The following is a 22616-nucleotide window of genomic DNA, read 5'->3' as shown; positions in this document are numbered from 1 at the left end:
ACAGGATGATTGGTACCCTTGTAATTAGTTTTGAAAATGTACTCATGTTAAGCAGGTACAAAACTACCCATGCACCCTGCTACTATACAACTTAGTAAAAAAAAAACCTGATCCCTGAATAACCAACTTCATTGAAAATTTCTTGCTGAAAAAAAAAATAACTGAAGGTAGCAGAGTGCTGGACTTTGATTTCATCAACAGTAACATTCAACCTGAGGCTTCATGACCACTGTGCCTATTGTTTCTCGAGAACATTCATTCAGTGTGTGGCTCTTGTCCACAACATTTTTAAAATAATACATGACAGACTAGAGGTAGACTCTAAAGTTTAAGGAAAAATCAACTTTAAATGTAGTTACACTTGCTGATCAAGTGGATCACTGAATGACAACTGTTCTATTCTCTGCACAAAGGAAGTGATGATTAATCAGCACCTAGGGAAGCACATCCTGAACTGAATAGGAGTGTGTCAGTCTCATCTGGCTGCTGTTAAAAAAAACAAAAACTGTTACTCCTTAGCTCCTGTACGTTGTGCCATTCTTCTCTCTCAAACCTCACTCATACTACGTAGTGGCAGCGTCTCCCCTCTACGCACGTGAGGAGACCCGACTGGGACCAGAGGAGGCCGCGGAGCAGCTGGAGGAACCTGGGAGCATAGCAGGAGCATAAGCGACTGCCTACCGCTGCTAAAGAGGAAGGGCCAGGTCCAGGACCCGGGCGTCAGGAGTGAGTAGAGCCGATCACGGGCCTGCCGCGGCCATGTTACGCAACAATGAGCTCAAGAGATCCTGCTTTAAGTTTTTCCTCCTTGGTCTCTGATAGGCAGAGTAGTCAGGTGCAAAAAAAACCATCAAAGCAGGGTGGCTCCAGAGTGGTCCAGGCAACTGTGGTTTGCGGACTTGGTAAATCTCAAGTTAGGGGTCCCTTAAGCCACAGTCACATTTGCAGACTGCTGCATCAGGATCTGATGTTCTTGGAGCAGATAGATCACTTTTGTCTCGCTTTTGAAAGGAGAAGACTGACAGTTAAGGATTACACAGAGGAAGTAATTGCAACCTTGCTTCAAGCTAGTAAGCCCTCAACCTCCCTGGCACATGCATGGGTTTGGAAGGTGTTTGAGTCCTGGTGTCAAGACACAGGAATTTCTCTGTTTCAAACCTCAGTTCCGCAGATCCTTTCTTTTTTGCAGAGGGGTATACAGAAAGGTTTAGCCCTGTGCGCTCTTAAGATGCAGGTTGTGGCATTGGCCTGTTAAAGAGGGAAAATGAATAAGGATTCACTCGCCTCGCATCTGGATGTAATGAGATTTCTCAAAGGAGTACAGCATTTGTGTCTTCCAATTCAGTGGGTGGTTCTGTCATGGAATCTTAATTTGATTTTGACGATCTTGCGTAAGCCCCCTTTTGAACCACTGAGAAGGGCATCTTTGAAAGAAATCACCCTGTAAATGGTCTTTTTAGTAGCTATTTGCTCAATGAGGTGTATTTCTGAGCTGTAGCCCTTGTCGAGCAGAGAGTCCTTACTTCAGTTTTTGGAGGATGGGGTTTCCATTAGAACAGTACCATCTTTTTTACCAAAGGGGATTTTTTTTCATTCCATCGGAAAGAATTCATGGAACTGCCTGCTTTTAGGAAGTTGGACTCTTCTTCTGGCCTGCGAGAGGGCTTCATGTTTTGAATGTTCTTTGTCTGAATAAAAAGATTTTTAAAAGTACTGTAGGGTTGGTCAACATTATGGCCATCCTTGGTTCTGCCAACATGCTCACATACATTTCTTTGGAGATGATGGAAGATCCTTTCTTGCTGTTTGCAGCTCCCTCAAAGTATCATGGTTTGAAGTAGTTTTACTATAAGTGGGGGTTTCCTTAGACCAGGGGCTAAACAACTCTGGTCCTGGAGTGCCACAAACAGGTCTGGTTTTCAGGCTATCCACAATGAATATTCATAAGGTATATTTGCATGCACTTCCCCCATTGCATTCAAATATATCTTATGCATATTTATTGCGGATATCCTGAAAACCAGACCTGTTTGTGGCACTTTAGGACCAGAGTTACCTACCCTTGCCTTAGATAAAACATATATACAACATGCTCACTTTCTCAGTAACATATACATAATCCATGTGATGGGTATTACACCCTGTACCACAAACAGAAGGCAAAGAGTGCCAGGGACCTACATCCAGCACCACACTCACAAGTTACCCCAGGAAAGATTAAGAGGGAGTAGAAAGGAAAAGAAGGTTCCAGGCAGAAGCTAAGGGGGCCCTAGGGGTTAAGTCCTGTGGTGTGAGAGGGCCAGGACTCCTGACCTCACCCCCTACAGTAGTTCAAACAGAGCTGCAGATGGGGGAGGAGAGGAAGGAGAGGCGAAACGTATGAGGCTCAGGAACCTGAGGATGACTGATGGAATAGAAGAAATTCTGAGTATGGGAAGTACACTTTGTAATCATTATTTTATAAACATCAAATGTGGTTGCGTACTTTCAGTTTTTCGTGCACACATACGTACAAAAAAAGGGGTATCCAGGGGCAGGGCCAACAATTTTGGAAATAAATTGCTATTTTATAAAAAAAAAGACATCTGTGCGTACATTTGGCAAATTATTCAGGCAATTTTACACCTGCTAATTTTCTTGCGTAACTGATACTAGACTTGTTTATTGTATACTACTGGCAGGGTGGGTGGTCTGGGTAAAGAACGAGGGGGATCTCAATGACCTGGAAGATTGGTTATTTAAATTATGCCCATGTGCTTTAAAATATACAAATTTCTGTACATAAGTCGGGTTTTACGCAAGCAAGTCCTACTTTTTTCGCTGTGTATGTTTTCAAAAATAGGCCAGCAAAGTATACACAGTCAATACATTGAAATACTCGCTTTCAATACATTGCATGTATTTGCATGTAAGCATACATAGCCGTGTATGATGGGGAGTAGACACATGCACATTTTTTAATGCACTCAAGTTATGAAACACTTTCATATCTCTCCACAAGGCCATATACGCCATGGGCCACGCAGAGTTGTTGGAAAGTTATCCTTTTAGTGGGAGGTATACCTTTTGTATTTGTTAGGAAGTTTAAAAGGGTGGCAGCTTGAAGACTAGGTAATAAAGCAATGCTTGTCGTCTTGTTTTTTAAATAACCAGACAGAAAAACAGAATGGTCTTTGGCCATTTACATGCTGCACGAATTTAAAACAAAACAATTTTAAATTAATTAGGCTTTCTTCTTCAGTTTACTTGAACAGAATTTCATAAAAGGTAACATCTTGTATTTGCACCTCCTTTCTAACTACAATTTTACACCAAGCTTTTGTTACTTTTAATGGCAACTCTGACCTTTCTTTTTTTTAGCTCTGCTCTGTTATTATGTGTGTTTTAGTGGATCTTTGGGTGCTGTGGAAATGACCATGCCCACGGGGAGGAGCCCCATGAAGAGCCACAGCACTGGGCTAGACTATATACACAAAACACCGGAATTGAACTCTTTTATTATACAGCTTGAAGATAGCCACCAGGTGGCAGTGGTGAGTTGTAGTCTCAAGGACCTCGGCAGAGGGAGCCCTTCTCTCCTAGGTGACGTCAGGAGGTTCCACATCAAGGAGTTACTGTGGATGAGACAGATGAGATATTAGAGTACTCACTCAGTGTTAGCTGTTATGGATGCGATTCCACCAGATAGTTGTCGAAGGTACAGGCACTGAGGCAGGGAGAGCAGGCCCTTGAGGAGCAAGTACCTATTCCCTGAATGGCACCTGAAAATAGAACAGAGGGCCCCCGAGGAGCGGGTACCCAAGGTAGTAGCAAAACCCCGAAGGTGAGAAGGAGAGCTTCCTGCAGGCAGCGGGGAAGCGGCAGAGTAGCGCATACCGGAACAGTTCAAGTCTATTCGAGCCTTTGCCAACTCAATGAGCTAGCAATCTTGAGAAGTAGATATACCCGGATTGGCGTGACGTCAGATGAGGGAACGCCCTTGAGGTTCGCACCACTGGGCGTACTTAGACATGGGTTGCGCGCGCGCACCCTAGCAGGTACCTGGGAGGAGCAATAGCGTATGGCTGCACCATAGCCGTTCCGGGGACGCTAGAGAAGTCGGCTTGACGATGCTGCGGTAGCCATCTTGCCCAGGTAAGCGGGAGGAGCTGAAATAGGGGTGCAACAAGCGGGGCGAAGCCGTCAAAAACCGACGGACGCAACATGCTCACTCCCTTTGTCTTGAAGAACACCCTTACTCTATCATCTTTTCAGCAAGGTAAGAGAGCGTTGCCAAACAAAACCAATAGCGAAAACTGCTGGGAGTCACTGTTGATTGGTCCCAGAATGAGCATCTTCCTTATGGGCCATGGATTTGTTGCGGTTTTATATGGGATTATGTTTGGATACACTTGTTTTTAGCATAATCTGTTCTGTGCCGGTTTCAACTGGAAAAAGCAGAATAGAATCGTCATATTAAATTAAACCATAGGCCCAATTTATCAAGGTTTTTCCCTGTGGGCACAGAACAAAAGAATCCCTTTTGTCAGCCAGGCCCCAAGATGCAGCATGCTGCAGGAAGCTACACCAGGAGTGTTTGGAAGCAGTTGGAACTGGACTAAGACTCTGGGTGAGATTCTCCCTAAAGCGATACCATCTCTACTTCCTCCGTTTCGCCCCGATAACGTCATCAGGAGGGGCCCAAGCGCCATAAAAGAGGCGCGAGAGCGGCGTTTCACTGCAGTTGGAACTGGACTAAGACTCTGGGTGAGATTCTCCCTAAAGCGATACCATCTCTACTTCCTCCGTTTCGCGCCGATAACGTCATCAGGAGGGGCCCACGCGCCATAAAAGAGGCGCGAGAGCGGCGTTTCACTGCAGTTGGAACTGGACTAAGACTCTGGGTGAGATTCTCCCTAAAGCGATACCATCTCTACTTCCTCCGTTTCGCCCCGATAACGTCATCAGGAGGGGCCCACGCGCCATAAAAGAGGCGCGAGAGCGGCGTTTCACTGCAGTTGGAACTGGACTAAGACTCTGGGTGAGATTCTCCCTAAAGCGATACCATCTCTACTTCCTCCGTTTCGCCCCGATAACGTCATCAGGAGGGGCCCACGCGCCATAAAAGAGGCGCGAGAGCGGCGTTTCACTGCAGTTGGAACTGGACTAAGACTCTGGGTGAGATTCTCCCTAAAGCGATACCATCTCTACTTCCTCCGTTTCGCCCCGATAACGTCATCAGGAGGGGCCCACGCGCCATAAAAGAGGCGCGAGAGCGGCGTTTCACTGCAGTTGGAACTGGACTAAGACTCTGGGTGAGATTCTCCCTAAAGCGATACCATCTCTACTTCCTCCGTTTCGCCCCGATAACGTCATCAGGAGGGGCCCACGCGCCATAAAAGAGGTGCGAGAGCAGCGTTTCACTGCAGTTGGAACTGGACTAAGACTCTGGGTGAGATTCTCCCTAAAGCGATACCATCTCTACTTCCTCCATTTCGCCCCGATAACGTCATCAGGAGGGGCCCACGCGCCATAAAAGAGGCGCGAGAGCGGCGCACCACCGCCGCCGGCGCGCGCGCGGCTTTGTCCGGCTTAGTCCGGAATAGACGGAGTAGGCGGAAAGTGTCTGAACCATCCAGCTGCTATAGAGGAGAATATACAAATATATAAGCCACACTGCAACAGAGGTTTGGCTTGCCTGAAGATCTCAACGGGTGGCTAACATCAATGCCCCCAAAGAGGAAAGGTCGGGTGAGGGTGTATCCCTCAACACCCTCTCTACCATCCGGGCAAAAGACTATCCCCGAACTTACTGCGATTTACCATGAAGGAGGAGCTAAAATCCCCGTTGACGAAGCACTGTTGGGAGCATTGCAATCGCCTGGGGAAACAACATTAAGCCCTCCAGATCTGAGGATTCCAATTGCTCCAGGTCAGTCTCCACCTTTTGTGAACACCAATTTGAACACAGTACCGGTGAGCCCAGTGAACAAATTGGAGGGAGTGGACACATTGAGTCAGGAACTGGGTTTATCTAGCGAGCATGGAAGTTTAGGAATGCAGCATTTGGGAGAAAGCAAAGAAGGAGAAGATATGGTAGGGGCACAAGGAGGAGCTGCAGCTTCTGAACTAATTAGGGAAGGCCCGGTAACCCTTGACTCTCTTTGGGAATTAGTAGCCTCATACGGCCCACGTTTTCAAGGGCTAACGAGGCAACTGAACTCAATGTCTGGGAAATTGGACAAGGTGTCCCAAGAACATGATGTAAAAATTAATGAAAATTCAAGCAAAATTACGGAATTACAAACAGCAGTAAAAACATCTCAGAATTTGTGTCAAGTGTTAATTCAAGATAAATTAGTTACTAACAGAAGAGTGGAATTCATTGAAAATAGTCTTCGTAGACTGAATCTAAGACTTTTGAACTTTCCAAAAGTTATAGGGGAATCTCCCCGAATTACATTAAGGAGATATATGTTAGAAAGTCTGAAAATGTCAACTGATCAGATTCCGTGTATAAATAAGATTTATTTTCTACCATTTAATAGGAATAGAGAAAGTAATCCACCGCAAGTAAATTTTAGCAACCTGACAGATATATTTGAATCCTCTATAGAAATATATGAAAGGGCGAATTTACTGATTTCTATGACTACAGAATTGGATGTAAGCTTGTTTATGAAGTGTTATTTTCAAAACATTAATGAGAGTTTTATGGGCCAGAAAGTCCAAATATTCCCAGACCTATCAAAAACAACTCAGGAGAGGAGAAAGGCCTTTCTTTCTATGAGACAGGAAGTGAATGAACTTGGGGCTAAGTTTCTTCTAAGATACCCCTGCAAAGGGGTGGTTACCTATAATAGAGATGTATATATTTTTTATGCCCCGGAACAACTTAGAGTTTTCATAGACTCTAGAAAGCAGGCCTTTATTACCTCCTCTCCTAATCAGGAACCGGGTTGATGTATACAGATCATAAAGGAATGAGGTAAATTAATGAAGTGTGACTTAATTTCTTGAAAGATTTATTTAAATTTCCTATTGAAACTCCCAAGGTTTCCTTTCTCCTCTATTTAGTTTTATTATTTTCCATTGTTTGTGGTCTAATATAAAGATGATGTTTCGAGAGTATTATACAATATATATGAAAGTAATGTTTCAAATTTCTGTACAAAGTATTTTCTTTGTAATGTTAAAAATTAATAAAGAATAAATGAATAATATTAAAAAAAAAAAAAAGAATCCCTTTTCTAAATTAAAGACCCATACCTGCAACCAGATGAGGCACACCAGAGAATCCTAAGTGAAATGTGTGTCATCTTTTATCCTCAGCTTAAAAGAAAAAGTGGTAGTCATGGAAGACAAGTGCCAGCCAAAAATGCTTTATAATAAGGTACAAAATCCTTCCCTTGGCCACCCAGAGATAAATATATGGAGATCCATAATCAAAAGTATTAGCCAGCCAAATGAAGATCTGGGCACTCTTAGGGTCATTCATCAAAATAAGTTATAGCGTTAATGCATGCATTAACACCATAATGCATGTGGTAGTTATGCTACCGTATGGCACAAGTGTAAATTTTTTTGAAGGGGCGGGATTAAACATAGAAACATAGAAATGACGGCAGAAGAAGACCAAATGGCCCCTCCAGTCTGCCCAGCAAGCTTTCATACTTATTTTTCTCAAACTTATCTGTTACTCTGACCGCTGAGGTCAGGGCCCTTATTGGTAACTTTTTGGTTCTAATTTCCTTCCACCCCTGCCACTGATGTAGAGAGCAGTGCTGGAGCTGCATCAAAGGGAAGTATCAAGCCTAATTGGTTAGGGATAGTAACCGCAGTAATAAGCAAGCTACTCCCACGCTTATTTGTTTGCCCAGCCTGTGCAATTTAGTCCTTGTTGGTTGTTGTCTGAATATAAATCCTCTTTTCTTCATTCCCCCCTATGCCATTAAAGACCTGAAGGCCAGGAAATCCCCAGGTTTAGATGGATATACACCCTTGTTTTATAAAAAATATCGCACTATCCTGAAGATTCCCTTCGCGACCATGTTCAATCACCTTCGAGAGGGGTAAACTCCTTTCTTTCGGTATTGTAGCAGGGATCACCTTAATTCCGAAGCCTGGGAAGGACTGTGACAGCTGTGCCTCCTATAGGCCTATCTCCCTTATCAATATTGATCTGAAGATCCTGACCAAGATCCTAGCTTTCCGTCTCCGGGGACAGATAGGCCAGCTTGTTCATGCAGATCAGGCTGATTTTATCCCAGGCTGGACAACTGCAGACAATATACAGAAATTAATGGATTTAATACATATCACAAACTTGAAGAGGAGCCCTGCTGTGTTTATGACATTAGATGCTGAGAAGGCCTTCGACAGGGTCTATTGGCCTTTTCTGTTTGCTGTCTTGGCCGAGGTAGGGCTGGGGGGGGGACTTTCTCCACTTGGGTACGGGAATTATATCGCGAACCTCTAGCCTGCCTAAAAGTTAATTATGGCTATACTGCCAACATTCCTATCAGAAGGGGCACCAGGCAGGGGTGTCCGCTCTACCCCCTCCTTTTTGCGCTTAGTCTGGAGCCCCTGGCTGAAGCAATACCAAGGGCCCCAAATATCTTAGGAGTCAGTTGTAGTGGGCAAAAATACAAGATTACTTTATATGCGGATGATGTTATTTTATCACTCCAACAGCCTATGGTATCGGTCCCAGGGATTAATGAAAATGAGGGGCAATATCGCACGTTTTTAACACCGGAAATAACTACACCTTTCTTCCTGGCGTTAAGCTGTGCAATATGCCCAAACAGCCATTTAAAGATTGCAAATTGCATTTTTGCCATTTCTGGGCTTGGGGAGGGGGGAGAGGGAACATGTCCTATTTCCACCAGGTCAGCAGGAACAGCAGTGAGGTTTGTCACAATTAGTAGCCCAAAGACAGAGAGCATAAGACACTTGTGCCCCCAGAAAACCCCTACCTTATCTAGCTAAATTCTAGCTAGCTAACTTATTAACCGGCTAGAATTTAGCTGGATAATTGCCCAAATCTTCATTTAACCAGATAACGTCTGAATTATCTAGCTAAATGCTTTTGAATATGGACCTCAATGTAAATAAATGCATAAATTGTTCCTTTTCTCCCATATCCTTTGGAATCTTTTATACAGTTTTGGCATATAGGAATGTGTTACTAGGTATATGGATATTTGTGGATGTGGATATTTGTAAAACTTACTGGGTTCTGTTTGGATGAAAGAAGCTAATGAAATTGCCATGTATTATTATCATTACCGCAGTTAATAATTGCATATGACTGCTGACTAAACAATTTTTCAATTCTGATTCTTCAAAGTAAGGACTGAATCCATTTATGCCAAAATTCAAATGAAATATGTCCAGCAGTTCAACCACTATTTCTTGCTTTGAATAAGTTTCAAGTAGTTTGTTTCACAAATTATTTCAGAACCCTGAGGAACATGGACAGCGCCAAAAACTGTGCCTCTTAACTGCTATGCAAAATTCAGATTTGCAATGAGTCCGAGGACAAGCATGAGCAAGGTAAGGGAAACAAACTATTTTATTTAAAAAGAGATAAAGAGATTTTTACTTGTTTGCCCAAAGGCTCCCTTCTGCTCCACTGGGCCCAGCTCTTACCGGGATACAGAACCACTAGCCAACAGTTGCAGCTATCTGAGGATTAAAGCGCACATCCCTCCCTCCCCCAGACTAGCCTAGCCTTTGAAGCAACAATCCTTAGTCCACAGCCCATAGCTCCCTCCAATTCTCTCTATTGAGTGATGGCTCCGTCTCCTATGCTTCTAGGGGCTGAAAACACTGTGCCTCCATAACATCCCCAGCTTGAGGAGGAGGCGCTGAACAGGCCCTCCTTTTCATTTTAATTTAAAAAGACTAGGCAACGTGTGTAAGTATAAGCGAGAGTGTGTGAGTGTAAGCGAGAGTGTGTGAGTGGTAACATGCCCCATTAAATTTTAATGCAACAGCTACAGCAGAGTCCCTCCTCCCCAGCAAGGTTTCCACAATTATTATTATTATTTTTTTTTTTTTATATACCGACATTCGATCTCAATCGAGATATCACACCGGTTTACATTCAGCTACTGTAGGTATTTCTCTATCCCCAGAGGGCTTACAATCTAAGTATTTGTACCTGAGGCAATGGAGGGTAAAGTGACTTGCCCAAGGTCACAAGGAGCGACAGCAGGACTTGAACCGTGGTCTCCTGGTTCACAGTCCACTGCTCTAACCACTAGGCTATTCCTCCTCCCCAATGAAATCACCAAAGCAGCAACCCCCCCCCCCCATAAAGGAGCTTTTGAATAGGAATTTAAAATCCATCTATGCATGGATACACAGAGGCAGCAAAAGGTCTGAATCAGTCATTAAGATTGCATACCACAGGCACAAAATAAAAGAGACTCCTTAAAAGCAATCTGGTAAATAACCCAGCTAGGTTCATAAGTCCTGCACAACTAAAAGAAAATATTCATGAAAGTTCCCTTGATACCCAAGAGTTTGTTTACAGTGCAAACTTTGATCCAAAAATACAGAAAGAAAAAAATATTCTGTCAAAACATTGGATTCAGGGGCTATCTGAGACACATTGGATAGTACAATCACATCTAACCAAGCAGCTCTAGCAGAAACTTCAAAATCTAAAACTAAGAAATAACAGGACACTGCTCTTACCCCTCCGTCAGATCCTCCCAGGGACAAGCCTTTCTCTGCTACCCTGCAAGGTGGAAGAAAACAGCAATAATTAATAGAATACCACATTGTCTCCATTTAAACAATAACGGCTGCAACAAATGCGCCTCCCCGAAGCAGGCAGTCAGCAAAGTAAAAATCAAGTTTCCTATACCGTATTGGGTGGAGGCAAGAGTAAGAACTTAAGAACATGCCATACTGGGTCAGACCAAGGGTCCATCAAGCCCAGCATCCTGTCTCCAACAGTGGCCAATCCAGGCCATAAGAACCTGGCAAGTACCCAAGAACCTGGCAAGAGTGATGGGAGTGGCATGGAAGGAGGCAGGGAAAGAGTGAAAGTAGGAAACTTTTGAGATTCATCTATAGTCCAAGAAGCTCTGCAGAGTTACAGACTCACAAGACAGAATCTGAAAAAATTCCTGGTATATATCATACCTAGAAAAGTTTCTGATTTTGCATCACACTGATATATCAGGACACTGATATCCTCCAAATTCATCTGCAGCTTGAATCAAGACCTAGCTCCATGTATAACCAACTTTAATAACACCATAATAACCCAAAAGAGCCTGCCTTTCACTAAAAAAGGATGCCATAAAACCCATCTTGATGAAACCATGATCCAACCCCAGAATAGTCTATTATTTATTTATATTGACAAATCTCAAAACTTTACGTCTATTCAATTTAGTAGAAAAAATGGTCTATTTTCAACTTCTAAACTTCCTAGAGGAGGCTACCATCCTCCACACTTACCGATCTGGCTTCCAGAAAGGCCATGGAATGGAATCCATCCTGTTAGCCTTAACCAACAGCATTCACTTGCATGTTGACCAAGGTGGCAACTCCCTCCTGATTCTACTAGATAATGTCCACTGTATTTGACACAGTTGACCACCTGTTCCTGTCACAATGCCTGGGAAACATCAGTAACGGGGGCTCAGCCCTCAAACAGTTCAAGTCATTACTGACCTACTGATCATGTCAAGGGCCAACAAATAATCCAAACCTAGGTATCTCACCTATGGAGTGCCACAGGGTTCAGTGCTTTACCCAGTCCTCTTCAACATCTAAAATCTGCCCAGTCTTCGACATCATTCAGTCCTTCAACATGGGTAAATAGGTGACATTTGATGACATTAGGCTCTGCATCAAAATAGAGACAGATCAAGCCCCAGCCATCGCTAATCTCAACAACTGTCTTTCAGCAATGGCTCTCTGGCTTAACAAACATGAACTCAAACTAAACCCTTCTAAGATTTAACTCCTCTTTTAAACCAACAAGAGTGTTATCTATTAACTTTATCCTCCTTAGCAGGAGCCCCTTTACAACCTAAATACTCTGCATCTGGGGGTGCAACTTCCATGTTACAAAAGAAATTCACATCACAACTGTGGTAAAGATCTATTCTTCTACACCAAATTCGACAACTTCACAATTACTTACCTTGCTAGAATCATACTTTAATTTAAGTTAATTTAAAAAGAACTTACCGTATTTTTCGCTCCATAAGACGCACTTTTTTTCCCCCAAAAGTGGGGGGAAAATGTATGTGCGTCTTATGGAGCAAATATAAAAAAAAAACTAAAAATCTAACAAAACCCCCCCACCCTCCTGACTCCCCCAAGACCTGCCTACTTAATTTACTACAACCCCCCCCCACCCTCCTGACCCCCCCCAAGTCCTGCCAAAAGTCCCTGGTGGTCCAGCGGGGGTCCAAGAACGGTCCGGGAGCGATCTCCTGGGCTTGGGCTGTCGGCTGCCAGTAATCAAAATGGCGCCGACAGCCCTTTGCCCTTACTATGTCACTGGGGCCGACCAATGGCAGTGGTAGTCCCTGTGACATAGTAAGGGCAAAGGGCCGTCGGCGCCATTTTGTTTACTGGCAGCCGACGGCCCAAGCCCAGGAGTTCACTCCCGGACCACTCCTGGATCCCCGCTGGACCACCAGGGACTTTTGGCAGGTCTTGGGGGGGTCAGGAGGGTGGGGGGTTGTAGTAAATTAATTTGGCTGGTCTTGGAGGTGGGTCAGGAGGGTGGGGGGTTGTTAATTAATTTAAAGGGTTGGGGGGGGTTCCCAGAGAAAGAAAGGTTTTCTGATCTGGGGAGTGGACCGAAATGGCCCTCCCCAGACCCGAAAACAAAATGGGGAGAAAAAAAAAAGCTATGCACTCCCCTAATTTGCTCTATTAGATGCACAGACGCCCAGGAACAGAGCCGGTTTAGCACAAATTTTTTTTTTAATTTTCCCCCTCTGAATCTTAGGTGCATCTTATGGTCAGGTGCGTCTTATGGAGCGAAAAATATGGTATTCCTCACTCTATCTTAAACTCTAGGCAAGTTGTAAACAATGTGGATAAAATAAACATAAAATGCAAGTGCATTACAGATTACTAAACCAAACTACAGAAATACAGAACCATTTCAACCATCAATACAGTAAAAGGTGAATTTTTAAAAGCCCAACACATGCATCAATTAGGAGATGCACAAATATGTTGGGCTTGTGCACACTGAGGGGATTTTAAAAGCCGCCCAAATAAACGCGTAAATGCCACAGCGCATACATCTCGGAAATTTTCAAAAAGGGGTGGAGTGTGGGAATAATGTGGGTGGGGTGTTTGTATTTCAGGGCGTGAAGCTGAGATGTACGCATAATACTTGAGCGATCCAGTTCACACTGATGCCCCCTGCCGTATAACTTTACTTCTGTTACAGATGCCATGTAAGTTATAAAATAAAGATAGACAGATAGGTGGGGTTTTAAGGGTCAGGGATAGCTGAGGGGAGTGAAGGCTATTAAATCAAGGAGGTTTGGAAGACCTCTCTCTTAACTGGGTGAACTGGAGATGAACTGGTAAAACTGGAAATGGCATTTGTGCGCACCTCTTTTAAAATCCCCCAATTTATGAGGTTGAAGCAGCATTTGCAAACACCCACTTAAAATGTGGCACACGTATGCACGTGGCCAGGCTATTTTATAACATATGCGCATACACGTGCATAAGTTATAAAATAGCCATGTCCCTAGATGTGGGCCATTGCAGTAGTCAAGCCCAGAAATAATTGGCCTGTAAAATTCTCCTAAAATGATCAATGGACAGAAAAGACTTGCGGCTACAAGGGATCCAAAGCTTTTAAAATGCTTCATATACTACTGCGTTTACCTAGGTTTAAATGAAAGTGCAGTATCAAATAATACACCCAAGTTACTAACTTTGTTAGAGATAGGCATTTTATGTTCTCCAAGCTGAAGAACCAGGGGAGCAATAGATTTCATAAATCTGGACAAGAACAGAATCTCAGTTTTCCCCAAGTTTAATTTCAAAGTATTTTCAACAAACAAAATTTTTTACAATTTATATTCTACCTTTCACAATACTTCAAAGTGGATTACATTCAGGTACTGTAGCCAAAGTGTTTTCAATCTAAGAGGTACATTTACGAAGCCGCAATAAGCAATTAACAAGGGAAAAAATAGCATGTAAAATGCTATTTATCATGCAATAATCCATATTGCTGTAATATTGCCCAATATTTGCATCAAAACTTTGTCCCTATTGAAATTAGCTGCTCTGCATGCATTTGCATGCATAACATTTACAAATGAATGCAATACAGCTCATGCATAGATAATCCTATACAAGTAAAATAATGCAGTTTGCCTCAAAAAAAAAGCAAGCTGCGTTATTCTAATGCAATCTCAGGAATTGTGGCTAACTAATCCGAGGGGAATCAGGATGCTAATGTGCATCCCCATGTCTTCTGGATGGTTTTTTTAATAGGGCCACACAGCCCAAACCCCCCACCCCTCCCCACAGTCTATAGAGGTGGCGCAGCTGTACAAAAAAAGTATAAAAAATAGAAAACAAATTGTGCAGCGATGCTCTACCCCCTACTCAAACACCTCCTCTTTTCAAAAGAATCCCTCCCCCCCCCCCAAACAGTAGATATAGTCCCTGATAATATAGCTGCCTTCCCACCCCATCTTCTATGAGAGTAGTCCCCGGTAGTCTAGTGGTCCACCCCCACCCCCACCCCCTGGACCTCCTCTCATAACTGGTCTAGTGGGGCCTGAAGCAACCCCTAGGCTCCAGGCCAGTCTACACCATCTTTCAAAATGATGTAAAACCAGCCTTTGCCCCATCACATGATACAGACAAAGGCCAGCCAGTGCTATTTTGGAAAATGCTCCAGGCCCCACTAGACACCTGGGATTTCTTCTTAAGGTATGGAGGGGAAGTCTGGGGGGTGGGCCCAACGAACTACAGGGACGACTTTCATATAAGGGGGGTGAGGGTATCACTAGACTATCAGGGACTACTTCTACTGTTGGAGGGGATCCAGGAGGTGGCTGGGGGGGGGAACGGGGTAGGATGCCTTTGACAGAGAGGAAGTTTTGGAACAGGGGGGGTAGAACCCAAGGGAGAGGTTTGGAGTAGCGGGGCAGGGTACCACTGCATGATTATTTTTTCTATTTTATTTTTACAGCTGTATCACCTCTACGGGCAGTGAGGGGACAGGCCAATGCTGACCCCTTTGGAAGATAATGGCCCTGTGTGAAGGGGGCCACCATTGTTTGATTTTGCCCCTTTTCCCGCAATATTTTTTTTATCACAGGTATTTTCGCAATAAAAAATATTGTGGGAAAACAGTCATGATATTTTTCCATGGAGGGGTCAATTATCATAAATTCCTCTTCCCCCCCACCCCCCCCCCCCCCCCCCACTGTGGTAAAATATTATGGCTTGCTAAATGACCCCCTAAATTTGCATCAGAGGCAATGGAGGATGAAGTGACTTGTCTGAGGTCACAAGGAGAGTCAGCGAGATTTGAACCTTGGCTTCCCTAGTTTACGGCTCACTGCTCTACTAGATTACTCCTCCATTCCAGATAACCAGTGCTGTACCATGTGCTGATTACTCACCAACTGCATAGAGTACTGTATGTAGCTCCCTATTCCATGGCATCTCACAACACAGTCAAGCACCTCCAGCTTTTAACAGAATATGGCAGCTAGACTTTTGGTAGGGTCCAAATCCATCAGCAATGTGATGTCAATTTTGCAAGAACTACACTGGTTCCTAGTTCAGAATAGAGGAAGATTTAAAAATCCATGATTTGTCGTCAAATGATTGCACCAACTGGTACCTGAGTATCTTTCCCAACTGCTGGTCATCTACAATCCCAAAAGGAAACTTTGAACCTCCCAATAGGCCCTTCTATCTTTGCCTTCTCTGGCTTCATCTAAACTAACCAGCACAAGGCTTCGCGCATTAGCCCTAAAATATGCAACAAGATACCTCTAGTGCTATGCCTGGAAACCTGCCACCTTACTTTTCACAAAAAAGACAGAGGTTGGTTGTTTAGCCAGGCTTTCCCCTAGGTTCAGCCACAAAGACTCTTCCTCCTGCCACTTGTCTACCCAAACTCTTCGCAATATGAGTTCCCAAAAAGAATAACACGCATGCAGTATATCTGAAAATTAAACTCCTTACACATGCTTTGCTGAGATGACCTGGCACTGTCCCCAGCCCTACTCTCAGCTATGGCGCTGGCCCCTTTTTACAAACACTGTGGGGAGGAGAAGAGATAATTTTGAAAGGGTCTTTCTTTGCTGGTAAACATTTAACCCCCTCAAATATTCATTCTTTTAATTAAGCTGCTCTGGGAATCTCTAATTATATCCACTACCAGCAGCAGATGAGATCAAGACGGTTAATTGCTGGGTACAGGGAGAAGGGGAAGCAGTTTCACTGAAGCTGGCTGGACGTCTCAGCCATCCATGTCATCGTTCTTTACCATCTGTGTAAAGCAGATGCTCACAAATTCAAATCCCAGTAGGATCATCTCAGCCCTTCAGGCTCTATTGAGAGATTAAATAGATATCATCTCTAACTGGGTGACAGTAACAATGAAATCTGTCAGTAAAGAGCTAAAAACACATTCATCCCAGTATCATCAATGCTAGTAGACCTGGGGGCTTCATTTGAAAACAAGACGGGTAAAAGTAACACAGACTTAAAAAGCATTTTTCTTATTACAGACAGACTAGTTTCTTAGGGGCTCTGTACCCAGTGCTACTGTTCAGAACTCAATAAACAAACAAAAGTTTAAAAAGATGTTTTCATGATGATAACCATGACAGCTAAAGAAGCAAGCTGGTCTTAGACCAAAGCTGCTCCTGGTCTTGGCTCCAGCCTTGCTCATCTTCTTGTGTTGGGTGTCCTCCTGCTCCTTCTCTTTCCATTGCTGATATGGTAAAGGACCTACTAGCAGATTCATTCACCGTTGGCTGCAGTGTGAGCAGAAGGCTTCTGACATCCCTCTTGTCCATGAAGATCTAATTCCTCTCTACTGGTAAGTACCCTAGTTCAGGTAAGCTGGGTGAGAGTGCTTCCCTTGGGGAAGGGATGGCAGTTTCGCATGAAGATGGGAACAGGAGGAATGCCTCTCTGCTGCAGGGAATGGGGGATGACTCACTGGGCTTGCAATTGGTGATGGGGAGGTTCTGGAGGGAGGGAGGTCTTTTTTGCAGGGTTTTAGGAAGAATAAGGAAACTCCATGCTAACCGGCCCTTTCATTTTGGGTTACAACTGAGGATTTCAGGACACTTCATACATGGCAAAGACTTAGAGAGCATTATTCAAAGCCATTTTCGTAGGTAAAAAAAACCAAAACTTTTTTCTGTGGAAATGGAAGATTTGAAAATTGCCCATTCTTGATGTGCACAAAATTAAGAACAAAAGAACATACCATACTGGGTCAGACCAAGGGTCCATCAAGCCCAGCATCCTGTCTCTAAAGTGGCCAATACAGGCCATAAAAACCTGGCAAGTTCCCAAAAACTGTCTATTCCATGTTACTATTGCTAGTAATAGCAGTGGCTATTTTCTAAGTCAACTTAACTAATAGCAGGTAATGGACTTCTCCTCCAAGAACTTATCCAATCCTTTTTTAAACACAGCTACACTAATTTCACTAACCACATCCTCTGGCAACAAATTCCAGAGTTTAAATGAGTGAAAAAGAACTTTCTCCGATTAGTTTTAAATGTGCCACATGCTAAATTCATGGAGTGCCCCCTAGTCTTTCTATTATCTAAAAGAGTAAATAACCGATTCACATTTAACCGTTCTAGAACTCTCATGATTTTAAACATCTCTATCATATCCCCCCTCAGCCGTCTCTTCTCCAAGCTGAAAAGTCCTAACCTCTTTAGTCTTTCCTCATAGGGGAGCTGTTCCATCCCCTTTATCATTTTGGTCGCCCTTCTCTGAACCTTCTCCATCGCAACTATATCTTTTTTGAGATGTGGTGACCAGAATTGTACTCAGTTATCAAGGTGCGGTCTCACCATGGAGCGATACAGAGGTATTATGACATTTTCCGTTTTATTCACCATTCCCTTTCTAATAATTACCAACATTCTGTTTGCTTTTTTGACTGCCGCAGCACACTGAGCCGATGATTTCAATGTGTTATCCACTATGATGGACCCTAACATTGTATAACTATAGCATGGGTTATTTTTCCCTATATGCAATATGCAACACCTTGCACTTATCCACATTAAATTTCATCTGCCATTTGGATATCCATTTTTCCAGTTTCACAATTTATCACAATCTGCTTGTGATTTACCGTAACTACTCTGAACAATTTTGTATCATCTGCAAATTTGATTATCTCACTCGTCGTATTTCTTTCCAGATCATTTATAAATATATTGAAAAGTACGGGTCCCAATACAGATCCCTGAGGCACTCCACTGCCCACTCCCTTCCACTGAGAAAATTGTCCATTTAATCCTACTCTCTGTTTCCTGTCTTTTAGCCAGTTTGTAATCCATGAAAGGACATCGCCACCTATCCCATGACGTTTTACTTTTTCTAGAAGCCTCTCATGAGGAACTTTGTTATACGCCTTCTGAAAATCCAAATACACTACATCTACCGGTTCACCTTTATTTACATGTTTATTAATTCCTTCAAAAAAGTGAAGCAGGTTTGTGAGGCAAGACTTGCCTTGGGTAAAGCAATGCTGACTTTGTTCCATTAAACCATGTCTTTCTATATGTTTATTTATTTATTTATTTATTTTTAATTTTTATATACCGACCTTCTTGCATAAAATGCAAATCAGGCCGGTTTACACTGAAAACTGAACAAGCAGGAAATATAATTCCTTAGTCGAATACATATGTTCTGTGATTTTGATATTTAGAACACTTTCCACTATTCTTCCTGGCACTGAAGTCAGGCTAACTGGTCTGTAGTTTCCCGGATCGCCCCTGGAGAGCTTTATAAATATTGGGGTTACATTAGCTATCCTCCAGTCTTCAGGTACAATGGATGATTTTAATGATCGGTTAGAAATTTTTACTAATAAGTCTGAAATTACATTTTTGAGTTCCTTCAGAACCCTAGGGTGAATACCATCCGGTCCCGGTGATCTACTACTCTTCAGTTTGTCAATCAGGCCTACCACATCTTCTAGGTTCACCATGATTTGGTTCAGTCCATATGAAGCATTACCCATTAAAACCTTCTCTGATACAGGTATCTCCCCAACATCCTCTTCAGTAAACACCGAAGCAAAGAAATCATTTAATCTTTCCGCGATGGCCTTCTCTTCTCTAAGTGTCCCTTTAACCCCTCGATCATCTAACAGTCCACCTGACTCCCTCACAGGCTTTCTGCTTCGGATATATTTTTAAAAGTTTTTACTGTGAGTTTTTGCCTCTACAGCCAACTTCTTTTCAAATTCTCTCTTAGCCTGTCTTATCAATGTCTTACATTTAACTTGCCAACGTTTATGCTTTATCCTATTTTCTTCTGTTGGATCCTTCTTCCAATTTTTGAATGAAGATCTTTTGGTAAAATAGCTTCTTTCACCTCCCCTTTTAACCATGCCAGTAATCATTTTGCCTTCCTTCCACTTTTCTAATGTGTGGAATACATCTGGACTGTGCTTCTAGGATGGTATTTTTTTTTTAACAATGACCACACCTTTTGCATACTTTTTACCTTTGTAGCTGCTCCTTTCAGTTTACTTTTTACCTTTGTAGCTGCTCCTTTCATTTTTTTTTCTATTTTTTTCATTTTATCAAAGTTTCCCTTTTGAAAGTTTAGCACGAGAGCCGTGGATTTGCTTACTGTCCCCCTTCCAGTCATTAATTCAAATTTGATCATATTATGATCACTATTGCCAGCGGCCCCACCACCGTTACCTCTCTCACCAAATCCTGTGCTCCACTGAGAATTAGATCTAAAATTGCTCCCTCCCTCGTCGGTCCCTGAACCAATTGCTCCATAAAACTGTCATTTATTCCATCCATGTACTTTAGCTCTCTAGCATGTCCTGATGATACATTTACCCAGTCAATATTGAGGTAATTGAAATCTCCCATTATTACCGCACTACCAATTTGGTTAGCTTCCCTAACTTCTCCTAGCATTCCATTGTCCATCTCACCATCCTGACCAGGTGGATGGTAGTATACTCCTATCACTATAGTTTGCCCCAACACACAAGGGATTTCTACCTGTAAAGATTCAATTATGCATTTAGTGGCGGATTTTAAATGCCCTGCGCGCCGGCGCGCCTATTTTGCATAGGCCGCCGGCACGCGCAGAGCCCCGGGACGCGCGTAAGTCCCGGGGTTTCGTAAAAGGGGCGGGGAGGGGGCGTGTCGGGGCGTGACGCAGCATTTTGGGGGCGGGCCCGGGGCGTGGCGCCGGCCCAGGGGCGTGGTCGAGGCCTCTGGATCAGCCCCCGGGTTGGGTGATGGCGCGCCAGCAGCCCGCTGGCGCGCACAGATTTACGTCTGCTTTCAGCAGGCGTAAATCTGCCAACAAAGGTAAGGGGGGGTTTAGATAGGGCCGGGGGGGTGGGTTAGGTAGGGGAAGGGAGGGGAAGGTGGGGGGAGGGCGAAGGAAAGTTCCCTCCGAGGCCGCTCCAAAATCGGAGCGGCCTCAGAGGGAACAGGCAGCACGCGCTGGGCTCGGCGCGCGCAGGTTGCACAAATGTGCACCCCCTTGCGCGCGCCGACCCCAGATTTTATAAGATACGCGCGGCTACGCGCGTATCTTATAAAATCCAGCGTACTTTTGTTCGCGCCTGGTGCGCCTGGTGCGCGAACAAAAGTACGCGATCGCGCAAATTTATAAAATCTACCCCTTAGTCTCTGCAGAATGTTAATCCTGTTGGACTCTATGCCATCCCAGACATAAAGTGCTACACCGCCTCCTGGGTGTTCCTCTCTGTCATTGCGATATAATTTATACCCCGGTATAGCACTGTCCCATCCACCATGTCTCTGAGATGCCAATTAAGTCTGTCATCTTTCACTGCTATACAATCTAATTCTCCCATATTACTTTTTAGACTTCTGGCATTAGCATACAAACATTTCAAAGTTTGTTTTTTGTTTGTATTTTCATTCTGCTTTTTTTTTTTTTATTTATGCATTTTTAAATTCATTAACAAGTATACACTTGTGGAGTAATATAAAGTACAGAAGAGAAATAGCAGTACTTATAAACAAACCTGTACTTAAAAATAAAGGCAATATGGGAGAGCCCTGACTAGGGAGCGTCTATTAAGTTTAAGAAAATACAGTATTTGTAATTAAACCAATCTGAGAGGTACCATAACTTAAATTACTACTAAACCTATCATTTAGAATAGATATTTCTTTAAGGGAGTCTGAGAATGAGAGTCAAAGAAAACCCTAAGCTGTGATGGGTCAAAGAAAACATAATTCTGTTCTTGAAAGAAAATAACACATTTACAAGGAAATTGTAATTTAAACCGTGCGCCTATTTGTAATGTTTCCCCTCTCATATTCAGAAATAACTTTCGTCTAATTTGTGTAACCTTAACCAAATCCAGGAAGCACCATATTGTTTGCCCAAAGAAAATGGCTTGTCTATTTCGAAAGAAATGTTTAAGTATATTGTTCTTGTCCAAAAGAAATGCAAAGGTGACCAACAAAGGCCTCCTCTGTGACACCACCATTTCTTGGGATGATTCCAGTAACGTAGTTAAATCAGATGATGTTTGCTCCTCCAAATTTCCTGGATTAAATTCATTATAAGGAAGATAATAAGCCTTGGTTACAACAGGTTTTATCTCTTCTGGAATTTTCAAAGTCTGAGTTACATATAACCTGAACAAATCAACTGGAGACACATTCCTCAAAACTGGAAAATTATGCGACCTCAGATTATTTTCAATTCTCTCAAGTCTCTTATCCACCTCTATCTCCTTCTGAATTAGTTTTTCCTGTATTTTTTCTACTTCTTTCAACCGTCCTTCCACCTATTCAAATTTTAAATGTTGTTGAGTCAATTGATTCGCATTTTGAAATACCTGATTTTTTATATCAATGACTTCTTTCGTAAGGGTTGTTATAGATTTCTCCAGCGATTGTAGCGCTATCCAAATAGTTGAAAATGATACTTCAGAAGGAGGCTGCAATATTTCTTCCAGTTTTAGGGTTTCCCGACCCTCTCCTTCTCCTCCCTTTACAGCACCGGCACCATTACCCAGGCTAGACCCAGCTAGCATTTCGACATTTCTCAGTCCCTCACCTCCTGTACCCCGGAGGGGCTGTACCTTTGTCGATAACTCCATGGTGGTAAGTCCTGCATGTGCTAAACTCTGCCAAACCGCTCCTTCCCCTCCTCGGGATTCACCCGTCGGGTCGACGGTCGCCAACTCTCTTCTTTTCAAGTCGAATCCTGGCGGTGCCGGGTCTGATAGGGGATCCGTGGCTCAAAGATGTATCAGCAGTCTGAAGGGACGGCTCAGGCTCCGTTCCCGTCCCTTCAACGACCTGCCCGCTCAGCTGAAAAAACTCCCTATACGAGGTTGTGTAGCTTCCAGCGGGATAGAGGAGATTTCT

At 43.3% G+C, this 22616-nt stretch overlaps 1 protein-coding gene across 2 annotated transcripts in view; it reads right to left on the bottom strand.

Moving 5' to 3' along the window:
• OGFOD3 (2-oxoglutarate and iron dependent oxygenase domain containing 3) overlaps positions 1-22616 on the bottom strand; it is a 294571-nt gene that overhangs the window by 196212 nt on the left and 75743 nt on the right. For both annotated transcript variants that reach the window (XM_029600371.1, XM_029600370.1), the window contains exon 4: positions 10687-10729. In XM_029600371.1, coding sequence (XP_029456231.1) covers positions 10687-10729 — 43 coding nt within the window. The remainder of the gene's footprint in view (positions 1-10686; positions 10730-22616) is intronic.

The sequence above is a fragment of the Rhinatrema bivittatum genome, chromosome 4, assembly GCF_901001135.1.
Source record: "Rhinatrema bivittatum chromosome 4, aRhiBiv1.1, whole genome shotgun sequence".
Classification (NCBI taxonomy): Eukaryota; Metazoa; Chordata; class Amphibia; order Gymnophiona; family Rhinatrematidae; genus Rhinatrema; species Rhinatrema bivittatum.
This window is presented reverse-complemented; position numbering and strand designations above follow the sequence as displayed.